At 38.5% G+C, this 13484-nt stretch overlaps 1 protein-coding gene across 4 annotated transcripts in view; it reads right to left on the reverse strand.

Moving 5' to 3' along the window:
• Window positions 1–266: 266 nt before the first annotated feature.
• The window catches only part of CBX3 (chromobox 3), a 14376-nt gene continuing 1158 nt past the window's right edge, over window positions 267–13484 (reverse strand). Inside the window, exons 1-6 of one of the 4 annotated variants that reach the window (XM_014937658.1) lie at window positions 12561–12861; window positions 12148–12198; window positions 8144–8286; window positions 6445–6610; window positions 4969–5063; window positions 267–2987 (exon numbers count right to left, since the gene is read on the reverse strand). In XM_014937658.1, coding sequence (XP_014793144.1) covers window positions 2861–2987; window positions 4969–5063; window positions 6445–6610; window positions 8144–8286; window positions 12148–12171 — 555 coding nt within the window. In that variant the 5' untranslated portion in view covers window positions 12172–12198; window positions 12561–12861 and the 3' untranslated portion in view covers window positions 267–2860. Of the gene's footprint in view, window positions 2988–4968; window positions 5064–6444; window positions 6611–8143; window positions 8287–10191; window positions 10342–12147; window positions 12862–13484 lie in introns of those variants that run through there. The other 3 variants (XM_014937656.1, XM_014937657.1, XM_014937659.1) reach the window with 3 other exon arrangements.

A 13484-nucleotide genomic window follows, 5' to 3' on the forward strand; every position in this document is an offset into this window, starting at 1 on the left:
CAGCAAAGTGAGAACCAGGCTTTGAGAGGATGATGTCCCATAACTAATCATGATTTGAATTTTGCATAACCGAGCACTACCTGGTTATGTTTAAATGCAGATTATTTTCTTCAGCTGGGGTGAGGAGTACTATTGGAGTAAGCACAACTGGGTTTTTTTGAGGTCAGCAGCATCAACACAGAGTGAACTTGAAATGACAAGCTGCAAACTATTTGCTTTGGTATAAGAAAGGACAATGACCAGAAACCTCTGCACAACTCACTAACTACAGAAGATATCTCATTTATTTAATCAGTTAATTTTAAATTAATAACATTTGTTAACTTTTTGCATATGTATGCAGCACATTCAGTATAATTTTACATAACTTGTAACTTTAAAGTGTTGCATTTCATAACTATCAAAATGCAGTTTGACACAAAGTGAGGAGGCAAAAAAAAAAAAAAAGGGGAAACAAATACCAGTCAGCATTTCTATCGTCATAATGAAAAAAATTAGAAATCTAAATAATTGTCTAACAAGCTGTAAAGTTATTTAAATGTGAATACAGTGCACTTATGGACAGTCAGAAGGAAGAACCAAATACAATATAAAAGCTGCACCTAGTTGCAAATCTATATTTCAAGGCTTACAAATTAAGGAGAATCAACCTTTCAACAAAAATCTCTATATCTACCACTTACAATACTGATAATTTAAATCAACTGTTTAACCTGTATTGCTTCAAATCAGCAACTTCATATAAACTGGATATCCACACTTGAAACAAAGTATAGAAACCGCAAAGTTTCAGACAACAAAATGCAAACTGTAGAACAGAAGTTTTAAGACTCTTTAGAAAGCAAAGCACTCCGTAGTGAAGACACAGGCAGGATAACACATGCTGCTTTAGAATTCTTGTTTAGCACGTGTATTTCTCAAGCTACCAGGTTAAAAAAAAAAAACCAAAAAGCAAGGATTTCAGAACCCTATAGGTATATAAATATTCCTGTTATAGGCCCCAAAGAAATAAGCCATGAACTCTGCAGAAGGCTTGCACAGATGACAAATTCAGGGTAATTTGTCTGAGAACAGGCGAGAAAAGCTGGCTAAGCTCTGAAATTATCATTACCTGGTGCAAGGAAATCCCCACACTAACAGGGATATCAGATTTTTCCTACAGCCACAAAGAGATGGTGACTGAATTCCGCCCTGAATCTTGACAAGACAAAGCAGTTACCCATAAAAAAGGTTATTTAGCATCAGTTTAGCCCCCTCAGTGTTTTAACAATAACTGTTTTACAATGACAAGTTCTGAGTCACAATGTAAATGGCTTTTGAAAATATGTAAGGACAAATAGTTACAGTAATGATTTGTGAAGCAGTATCTAAAGAACATCATCCCTGCCTGAATTCCTTCCTGCGCTCCTCAGCGCTCCATACGAATTTCCAGGAATAACCATCTTTTTTTAACCTTCAAAAAAACCACAGCTGGGCAACCTTAACTGTCTCACCTAGGACTCTCCCAGTACCATATTACAGGATTAATTTTTTTCTGTCAAAGTTCTCAATTAAGGGGAATTCTGAAAGAAGCTTGGCCATTGACATACAGAGGCAGAGCTCAAGGCAAACTACACCATGGTAGTCAGAAGGTGCGTAGATGAAAGCTAGTGAAAAGAGGAATGGCAACTGAAGAATGGGAAAAGGCAACTTTCCTCCTGAGCTCCCCACCCTTTACTTCTGCCCTTCTGAAGGCATTCTCCAGGCAGCTGATTATAAGACTAATTTTAAAATTCAATCTGAAATAGAAACAAAGTCTTTTTATTTTTTTTTCCTGAAGTATATGACTGAAGCATCTTCATTAAAATATTCCGCTTCAAAGGCAGAGCTATGTTAAGTATTCTTCAGGCCACTGCCTGAAGAGTAATTCCATCCAAACCGCTAGTAGTAACACTATAGCCTTGTATTAAGACCTGAAATTAAAGCAAAGGCTGATACTGTCAACACATGTCAAATATTTCCCAGTATACCCAGAGAGGCCACTTTGCCTGGTGACCAGCAGCTGTATCTAGGCAGTATGGTCACCATCTGTGACTTAAATGTTTAAGTACCCAAAGCACACTCATGTCGCTGGCCCCTCCTGACTGAAGAAAAACATGCCTCAGGCATCGTTTGCAGGGAAAAAATACAAAGAATTAGAGCCTAGTATTTGTCTGGTGATTACGGAGTAGCAATGGGGTAATATTAACTAATCAATCTACCCCCAGAAAACAACTTACAGTTAAATATATTACGAATTGAGAGCTTAACATATCAAAAGTTCAGAAATATCATACCGCTTCAAAAGAGTCACAGCCTATCAGTATAAAGGAAGAATATAAAACTATTTTATTGACCACTGTTCACCAGTATTTACAATAAAGTAAACAATATACAGTCTGATAACATTCAAATTACTACAAAGTTAGTTTTCACCCGGTCTTCTTGTGACCAAGTGATCCCAAATACTAAAAAGAATGATTCTACAGGTTTAAAGGGCTAGGTTTGGGTAAAGAAGATACATGCACATCAATAGTATAGAAGACTACAAAACATCTGTGAGTTTGTTTAGACATTCAGTATGATTCCGTAATAACTATAGAAGTTTATGAATGTTTTATAAAAGCTTTTACCTAATATGGAGGAAGTAGTATCAAATGCTCTCTTGTGATAAATGAAACAAGTTGCAGAAAGCTTTCATTTACTTGCTGTTGATGCAAAAACATACTACTTCAAAAAAATATCAAATTTGATTCTTTGTTAGAATGTATGCTTCTCACATTGCTAATAAATCAAATTTCAGGTTTTAATATTCATATATATAAAAAAGCAATGCAAACAATTATTGTGCTTCATCTTCTGGGCATGAATGCCAAGTTAGTCGCTCTTCATAAAAAGCAATTACGATCTGAGGACACTTCACGTTAGCTTCTTTGGCCAGCACCAGATCTGCCTCATCAGAGTCTTTCCTGATGTAGAAGAAAGTGGGATTTAGAAAAATGCATAATCGTTAATTCAGTAAATTTAGCAGCTCTTGAAAGGTCATAAATTCTGAAAAGAATGTCAACTAGAAATCATTTTTCAGTATACCTTTTGCTACAGCTACCAAGAATTTCCATGCTAACGACAAGGTTTCATAGCTGTATCTTCCTTCCCTTTACATGATTTTTCTGTTTGAAAGGGAAATGCTATTCAAAGGGAACCATTTATACAGTTACCTATTGTAGTATGCAATGAAAGAAGTAAAAATTTGCTAATTTTGTCTTTTAAAGCATAATCAAAACTTCAAAGTGAGAATTTTAAAAATCAATAGCATTAGTCTTAAGAGGTGGTATTTACAGGCAAATTATATTTACTGTTTATGCAAGTATCTTGCTGTGTTTCATACTTCTATTCTTGAGGCTGTCTTAGGGTAATAAAAAAATCCCTCAAACTTCCAGTCTGACATGCTTCAGATTCCATTTTGGAGTGTATACTGCCTTTACAACTCAGTTTTTTGCACACATATTCATATTTATGTTTGTTGCATACAATCAATTATGAAAAACTAATCAACTGTAACTAAACAAAAAAACCCCTTATTTTTGTACATATCCTTTCTCTGTGATTTTGTCAATTACCACTACCGAAATGCAAATAGTCACAATTTGTATTTTGCAACTCTTCTCAGTTTCACATAAAATTTATAGAGAATTTGAAAATGCAGAAGGGAGACAGATCTTCCAAAGCACTGATCTTCACCAGTCCATGCACATCACATGACAAATCATTTCTCTGGAGACCACTCAGTTTGACTCCATTCAGAAAACAATACCCTTCTCCAAGGCTGTGGAAAGCTATCATTCTTCCCATCCCACCACCACAAGAAATCTGACCCCCAGCAAACGTTCATTCAATCTCTTGTATTCTTAACACTGGAAAAAAGTTTAATTTTATCTTACTTCTTCCACTAAGGAGAGACAGGAAATCTTCTGTCAACACTGTAGCTAATAAAGCTGGTCTTCCCCAACCCTCCCAAAAAGGCAAACTCCCCACATCATTCTCCCCTCTTACTAGCCCAAATGATAAAGCCATCCTTCATGGAATCATAGAATGGTTTGGGTTGGAAGGGACCTTGAATATCATCAAGTTCCAACCCCCCTGCCATGGGCAGGGACACCTCCCACTAGACCAGGTTGCTCAAAGCACCATCCAGCCTGGCCTTGAACACTTCCAGGGATGGGGCATCCACAACTCAATGGGCAACCTGTTCCAGTGTCTCACCACTCTCATAGTGAAAAATTTCTTCCCATTATCTAATCTAAATCTTCCGTATTTCAGTTTAAAACCATTACCTGTCGCCCTATTGCTCCACCCCCTGATCAAGAGTCCCTCCCCATCTCTCCTGTAGCCCCTTCAGGTACTGGAAGGCTGCTATAAGGTCTCCCCAGAGCCTTTGCTTCTCCAGGCTGAACAACACCAACTCTCTCAGCCTTCGTATTGTTTGTTCCTCATCTCAACCTCAGCCTCCTCCATGAGTTCATTCGCATTTTCAATTCACTTTGTTGCGCGCAGAACAGCTGGCACTACAGCTGGTTAAAAGGTTGTCTATCCAGGAGCTGGCTTCTGCTTATTGAAACATGTAAAGTTGGAGTTCTGCCTGCTGTTCCCTCAGAAAGAACACTACCGGGATCCAGTGCCATCCAAGTGCCAATTTTTTCCGTATCTTATGAGAATTTACCTTTCAAATTTCTACTTCTGTAAAACTGAACCAACAGAAACTAAAGTTATTTTGGTTTTGGAAGGAAGAGGGAGTAAGCAGTGATTATACAAGCTTTGTTTTTCTAAGAATACAAGGTTAATAAGGATATCACCAGCTGCCTTGCTCCTGAAATGAAGCTGTCTCATTAGTCTAAGTGCAACCACCCATCCTCTCTTAATACGGACAAGAACTGTGCATGTAAGACTTACCATTTCATGAGGAACATAAGCTCTCCACTGCTATCCGTAGCCCCAATTATCCGCTCAGGATCAAGACCTCTTGCAAACCCTCTTGGTTTATCGACCTATCAAGTAAGTTAGAAGATTATTATCTCGTTTAAGTTAAAATTCTGTTTTGGCATTAGAGCTAGATATATGAATACTTGTGTGTGTACATACATGTGCTTGTATCAGAACGAAAAAAATATAGCCGTACATAATTATAAAAGCTATAATTACATATAATTGTCTGAAGATGACATTTTATTTTTTTCATGACTGATCTTCAGGCCAAGTCATTTAGATGTAGAGTAACAATGAAGGAATTTTACATCAATGTTTCTAGCATTTAGTTCTGAAAACTCAATAGATGAAACAAGTGATCTAAAAATCCCTAAAGCAGATAAACAAACAAGCACGGCCAGTAAAACCAACAAAAGAGGCAAAGCAAAAATGCACTCCTGCAAGTGGGAAAAATACATCCTTTTCAGCAAAACAACAGGCTTGGGTTAGCTTAAGCCAACTGTGACACTGCAACCTGGGGAATATCTCTACCCTTGGCTCACTGAGATGACACTGGTGGTAAGGAATATCATGACCACTTCCTGTCTTAGTTCCTCTAGCTTCACAATATCCTTCTTGAGACAGTGGTCAATACTGTACCAAATGAAGCCACACAATTAACTTTATACAGAAACTAAAATATTCTTTGTATTATTCATCAACTATTCCTTCTGATGCTTCCAACTTTTTTGACGGTAACCACACATCCAACAGATGTCTTCAACCACTAACATTGCCAACCAGTTTCTTTTCAAATTGCTAGTCTGAAAGTTTACAGAGAAAAATGCAAATTACTGAACACATTATTATATGTGCATTATTTTGTACATATCAGCACTAAATTTGTCATCTTGTTCATTCATTTAAATTGCAGGAGAAAGCCAGATCTTTAAGAAAAGGTAGGCTTTCTTCAGTCACCCTTTCTAATTCCTCTCCATCATCATGTCTGGTCCTAATCTAAGTACTTGCCTGGTCTTCACATTCTGCCATCTTGCCACTCACCTATTCAAAATCATATTCTAAATACAAAATCCGTAACAGAACTTCATCTCTGATCCATTTGTGAACCTTTTGCTCTAATACAAACTGACCACTTAATACCATTCATTAATAACTCTTAACAAAAATCTTACTTTAAATTATTCAGTAAGCACCATGGGACAAAAGCTTTTAGTCATTATGTCAATCGATCATCTTTTACCCACCATTTGGACAGTCTCATTAACGACCACGAATGATTACCCTTTTCAAACGACAGTTCCAGATGCTGTGATATTTTTAGTTTTAAACCCATGTTTGGTCTTATTCTAAAAGTCACAACAGGATTTTGTGGGGGGTGGGAATGGAGAGGTAGGGAAGAAACAGAGGAAAAACAAAGCTTGGCACAAGAGCATATATACTTACAGAATCACGCTTTTTCTTTGATTTGCTATCGTCAGATTCGCTATCTGACAAAGATTTTCTTTTGGCGCCATCTGTTTTTTCTTTACCAGCTTTCTGAGAGTTCAGAAAAGCTTCAATTAGCTCTGGACAGTCTAAGTTTTCTTCAGGTTCCCATGTGTTGTCAGCACTGAAACAAACACACATTTATGTAAAACTAGGAAAAGAAGAAAAATGTGAAACTAGCGACATGGCTCACCTTAAGCAAGTTATCTTTTTTCTCATTAGGTAAGCAAGTTTCTTAAATGTACAGATGCTTATCTTGCCATTATTAACTTTCACGTACTGCATTTGATGACTGAAAGAAGTAGGCTCTGCTACTGTTGAAAACCAATGTTCTTAAACTGCAGATTTAGAATAAGCAGCTCCATTAATTCCTATGATCTGGGTGGGATCATAGAAGCGAAAAAAAGCAATCCTCACCATACCAAAATGTACCTGTCCATTTAAACTGACTCCCTTCCCCCGTTCACCCTAAAGACCATCCATGCCAACAAACCATATGATATGAGCACCAAGACTTACGGAGAACAGAATGTACACAAGACTTCCTACAAAACAGTGTAAGCCTGTATGTCTAAGCTTCTACATGCAAGGAATGCTCTCAGAAGTTGTCTCTGAGCACTGAGATCAACTATACCTAGAACTGACTCCCTCCTTCAGGTTCCACATCAAGAGCTGGGCACTGCAAATGTTCCAGTGAGCGTGCATTTTGGTAACGAAAATTTTAAGAAGCCCATGAATATTCCCTACAACAACTAAGCACCTCATTAGAAGTCCTCGCGCACAAATACAGCCACAGCGCTACTGCACAAGCAGGTGGCCTACAAATTATTTTTTATAAGTTTAAATCAGACCCTCGAATGCTAACCACATTGTATTTTGCATTTATGCACTTATCACTACAAAAATTTCAGGTGCCAGAATGTAGAACGTTGCAATGCAATCATTTTGGGAGGTATGCAACAATAAGATTGTATATGTAATTACTTATGTTCAAATGCTAGGTGCATCACCTTTTTTCAGCCAGTTGTCTGCCAGAAAGGGTCACAGGAGGAAGGCAGGAGGCATAAATATGTGCTGCCTTTAACAATCAACTTTTTAAGTCCACTGTACAACTTTCTTGTGTTTCTGTAAGTCCTGGGAAAGAGACTCAAAAGATACCTTTTGGGTATGCCTAATGAAGGTAACCATGCCACAGAATTCCTCATGCAAATTCATCTAATTTGAGAGCGGTTGAGAAAAGTGAATAATAAGCAAACTATCTGCTTCAAACTCATCGTTTCAGAGCTGCCTAAAGTTTAAATCCCTGCAAAATTTCTTACTCAGAAGTAACATTGATTCCACCACACATATAACAACTGTGAGTCTAGCTTACCTTGATAGATACTGACACAAGCTAAATCAAGAATGGCAAAAGAACAATCACTAAGGACTTGGTAAAAGTCTTGGAACATTTTACGTAGCACAAACTCTAAGCTACATATCTTCTATTTTATTTTCATACTTGACTGCCTTAATTGAATATGCATTTATGGATGTTCTTCCCTTGAGATTCTTTAAAATGTATCCCCATCATTCAATCCCCTCTCTGCATAGTTATTTCAAATAAATAGTTAGTATTTAATATTCTATTAGGAGAAAGAAATAGGTAGTGCCTTACTCTGTAAATCCTTTCCACTTCAGGTAGTATTCCACCTTTCCATTTACAACACGTCTGTCCAGGACTTTCTCCACAACAAATTCTTCAGGCTCTGCCTCTTCAACTTTTTTACCTTTGCCATTCTGTTTCTTTCCCATTTTGTGCTACAAAGGAAATTCAGAATGATATTATTAATTCTTTTGCTTTACACAAGTTACTTCACTGGTCAAATCCAACTTTGCTGAGTAAACAGCAAAGAATCACGTAAATATTCACACTAAAGCCAGAAGCTCAGACCCCTTTTTACGTTACTGCTTGTGGTCAGGCAACCTGAGCAAGACATGGTAATGTTTTGGGGTTTTTTTCAGTTGGTCAATGAGATACCCAACACCAGTTTTTAAAAGGTGAAATATTTTTGTCCATACACCCAGTGCCTCTACTCCCCTTATAAATTTAATTCTTAGTGCTACATGCTCAAAAATTTATCAAGCTTCTAAAAGTTAACTCTATGCCTGTGAAAAGGCAGAGGGCAAGAAACAGCATAAGGCAGAAGTAAAGAAAAGTAATAAGGGAATTGTGAAAATGCATAACATAGAAAAGGGATGGTACTCAAAAAAAGGTGGTTACTACCTTTTCCCAAAAAAAAAGGTGAAGCTGATGGGAGCAAAGTTTATGAAGTATTGCTACAATAAGCAAAATACTCAACAATAACCCATAACTACTGAACAGGATGCATGCTAGGAGCATTCCACTACTGCAGTCCCTTCTCAATCTTAGCCACGCACCGATGTAACTTAACATTCAAGCAGATGTCACAAAGGTGCAAAAATTTAAGACAGCTACACTTAAGTACAGCACTTAACATGTAAATGAAATTTTGCTAACTTAAAAAACTTTGTAAGTGTTTTAAGTTTACATTTGATACTTCAAATAATATTCTTTAAGTTCTTAAAATAAATATTACATCCACATCATCCTCAAGGCATTCCCAGTTTAATAAGGCACAATTAAATAGTTATAGAAGGACACATTTTAGAATTTCCTTGTTTGTAATCTTAAAAAGGCTGGAATAAGCCTATCATGTTGTCATATCACATTTCTGGAGCACTAGCAGACCAAAAGTTGTTTGCTTGCCATTTTGGACCGCACCATATAAGAAAATTGTTAAAAGTGGCAGCCATAAACTAACAGGAGCAGTATTAAGCTCCTAAAACACATAGTCATGCAGCACCCTAAATCAAAGTGAACAGAACTAATTCCTCACTAATGCACTTCCTATAGAACAGAAAGCAGACAAGCAAAAATCATAGAGCCCCTCTATTTGCTTGATGGCCTTTCTCTAATCCTCTCTAGAATTAATGTGGGTTAGTTCCAGAATACTGCGAAGCAATTTTGAAACTGTCAAATTTTTTAGACTTTGTAGAATCTTGTCTTGACATGGTGAAAGGTTAAAAAAAAAAAAGATGTTAGACATAAGAACTGTCTTATTTTTGTAAACTGAGTATTTGAAGCCGATTCTTTCCAAAGCTCTGTCTTTGTGCCCCTTACTTTTCATGAATAATTTTTCCCTCCCTCCCCAAAATAGCTTTACTCTATTAGCAACAGATAAATTGAAGGTGCAAACAATTAAGAGAAGGTAAAGTTTCAAATGTCTCTTTCAAACAGAAAGTTTCTGTATATGATTATATCTTGTGTGACATTTGTTTTGATTTGGAAGCGTAGAAGGGAGATTATCTAAAATAGAGCATGTATTTCCAATTAGATTTTAACTGCCTGCATATCCCAGGTGTATTTTGACCACAGCATTCATGACTGAAAGGTGTCAACTTAAGCACACTGGCTTTTTTTGCCTCCACAGGAAGAAGAATGTAAGACTGAAACTGAAGGAAAATAAAAACATGAAGATGTCCAACACTTCTATGAAGGCAGCTTCTTTCAAGAAATGTAAGTGTGAAAAAAGAGAAAGGGGCAGAAATGAGGAAAACAAACAAATAAAAAAAGAAGCGGGGGGGGGAGGAGGGAGGGGAAGATACAGACTCACTATACCATAGTAATAACATTATAATTACTGGTGATGAGGCAAGCAGGCTACAAGCGGGGAACATCTCCATCTGCGTTCTCCGTTGGACTACAATTCTTTGATTCAGCAGAAGATTGTTTTCTGGTACTCTTTTCAGCCTCACTAATTCTTGTCACTTAAAGATAAATGTTTTGGATTTCTGTATCAAAGCAAAAACTTTTTTTACTTACTAAGACCTAAGTGTCTATATAATCTTTCACAGAATAATATGAATGTCATGGGGGTCTGTATTCTTTTCTTGAAGTGCAGTAAGAAATAACAAAATCAAGAGTATATTGCTTTTTGTTTGAAATATTAGAGATCTAATTGGCTCTCGTGTGCATCAGCACTGCTTCCCACTCTTGAGCCTTTCTAACCTATTAAATTAACACTTGATTGCAGAACCTGCAGAAATACTGAATGTTAGTTAAGAACCTGTACATAGTGAGATTACACAAACCAATGTAAATCTCAGCCAAGTGAATGTGGTACTTGACTGAAGTTAAAGGCTACTAAATGCCCAACAGACTCCTGAAGCTGCCTTCTCTAGGGTTGCACGTTGTAAGCTGTGGGTTTGGCGTTTGACCACTGAATGCTCACGGATGGCTCGGTTCCCTTCCTGCATTCAGAAATCATATATGACAGATGCAGATCTGTGGATAATCACCCTTTCTTTGAGGGGCAAGATTCAAACACTGACTTGACACTGTTGTGAAGGGTTTTAACATACATGAGGTAACAAAAACAGAACTACAGTTGCAGAGCTACGCTATCCCTTAATACGTTTAGGTTTTGCATGCAAATACATAATGCAGCAGAATTAGTTATGGTTCCCATGGGAACCATAACTGATTTTCCTGACCTGTGCAGCAAAATTCTCAACAACATCAAAAGATTAAAAATACTGCATTCACAGATTCTTTCCTCTCCCTGAGGCACCCCCTCCCCTGGCTGACTAATTCCTTCTCTTCCTCAAATTAGGGAAAAGCAGGCAATCAATCACTAACAGCAAGTTCAGACATTCACCTTGGTGAAATCTTTTAAAATAGTTTGATATTGTACAATATAAAAGGAAGCACTCCACTGCAGTTCTAAGCCAGGAGTTAATACAAGTTTTTAATATATTTCCATCTGGGTCAACCAGTAATCATTTCAGTAAAGTTAAAAACAGGCCTTTTGAATGCGTTACAAATCAGTTATTCTGTTATCCCAATTTTGAATTGTACTCATCTATTCTTTGCTTACTTCCCCATCTCAACCTCAGTCGCATCTCACGCTACACTCTTCCAGTTTTGTCTTTCACCAAACTATGTGTCATTACTAGTGAAATGGTAACCAGCAACCAACTGCCCTTAAAAGTCCATATCTCCTTCGAAGTCCGCAAAGCTTTACAGGACTTGAGACCCATGAATGCATCATTAAAACTGTCCAGAAGGGGGTTGACATCTGATAATCTCTGCTCCTATGAAATTCAAAGAAACTGTTATTTGTTTAAAATAATTTCAAAAGGCATCTTAACTACGCCACATCACTTCCCAATAATGTTATTTTTTATCTGTAAATACTGCCTTTTCTCAGGCAATTAGTTTTCCCCAAATACACTGGGAGAAAATAAATGAATAAGTGATTAGGATTTTATTTTTTTACATATATGATGAATTACATGGTGTGCTGAAAGGAGGCTAAAAAAATCCTTAGTGTTTTCTACTGTAGGACAGATGAATTAGTGCAGAGTCCTTTAATATTTACTTTTTTCCCAACAAGCCTCTTTGGAAATGGCAGATTTCTTAAAGCCAAAGAAAATGTCCTTTCTAGTAGCCTTACTTTCTGGATCTGAAATTTTGGTCAGAATAATGCTGGGGAGGGGAGATGTGGATGTATCTTTTAAATGGAGATGCCAAGTTATAAGTTTGAAGAAATATATGTTGATTAAATCCTTATATACTTTAGGTGTGCATGAACTTACCAATGTAGTTTTATTGGAGGCCATTTTTATTGCAGACTTGCAGAGCTTTTACTAGAAAAATGCATGACAATTAAAAGGAAGTTTACATTACTCGAAGAAAGGCATCCCAATACAAGCATGGTCCTTGTTCCAACCCCCATGTATTCACTGCATATAACATTTCTAATACGGATTAAATCCAGAACAAAAAGTAGGTTACTATTTTGTCCGGCATAACCCAGTAATGCACCATTATGATAGCCAGGACAAACAATAACGACAAAGTAGTATACAGGGCTGAAAAAAGGTTTTTCCCAAGGCCTTCTAAGGCATAGATATGCTTTTAGGGAAAAGGGGGAGGACCATCAGGGATGCTTATTTCCTTAAACCCAACAGAACAGGAGTTCAGATTCCAGCAGTTAACCAAGACATACCTACATATATTAACTGTGAATCTGGTGGGGAGCAGCTACAGATCTGTGGTGTAATAATGAGCGACCCGTTACTCTTACATTGTAGTAAATGCTTATAAAAAGCAAATATTTATCTTAATGCAACTATAGCGTTGCCTCCCAATTCTCAAGTTTGCAAGAGTTAAGGTCCTAGAGCAATATTAACTCAGCTAAGCCGTACATAACTACATATTTAACCTACACCAATGATGTTGAACACAATCCGTCCCCTTTTCCGTGTTGTTTCTCATAACGGCCACCTCCCTTTGGCATGTATTGTCCCCGCCCCACCGCAAAACTATACAACTCTTACAATTCCCCATGTGCCTGGGGGGGGGGGGCAAGGCAAAAGAGAACGTCCTTCGAGGCCAGAGACACGCACCCCAACACCCCCCCGGGACTCGGCATTTCCCGCCCAATTCTCCCCCGCCCGGGGGAGGTGGATTTTGGCAGGAGGATGCGGGGGGGGGGGGGGGGGCAAGGCAAAAGAGAACGTCCTTCGAGGCCAGAGACACGCACCCCAACACCCCCCCGGGACTCGGCATTTCCCGCCCAATTCTCCCCCGCCCGGGGGAGGTGGATTTTGGCAGGAGGATGCGGGGGGGGGGGGGGGGGCAAGGCAAAAGAGAACGTCCTTCGAGGCCAGAGACACGCACCCCAACACCCCCCCGGGACTCGGCATTTCCCGCCCAATTCTCCCCCGCCCGGGGGAGGTGGATTTTGGCAGGAGGATGCGGGGGGGGGAGGTGGGAGAAGGGCAAGGACCAGTGCCCCAGCGCCGAGGGGCTTGGCCTGTCCCCGTTCGAACGGCAGGAGAAAGGGGAAAAAGAAATAACAACAATAATAATAATAACGATAACAACAACCACCGCGCGCCCCCCGTGTCACACACCCCCCCCCCCCCCC

This window comes from Calidris pugnax, unplaced genomic scaffold, assembly GCF_001431845.1.
Source record: "Calidris pugnax isolate Ruff unplaced genomic scaffold, ASM143184v1 scaffold11, whole genome shotgun sequence".
Classification (NCBI taxonomy): domain Eukaryota; kingdom Metazoa; phylum Chordata; class Aves; order Charadriiformes; family Scolopacidae; genus Calidris; species Calidris pugnax.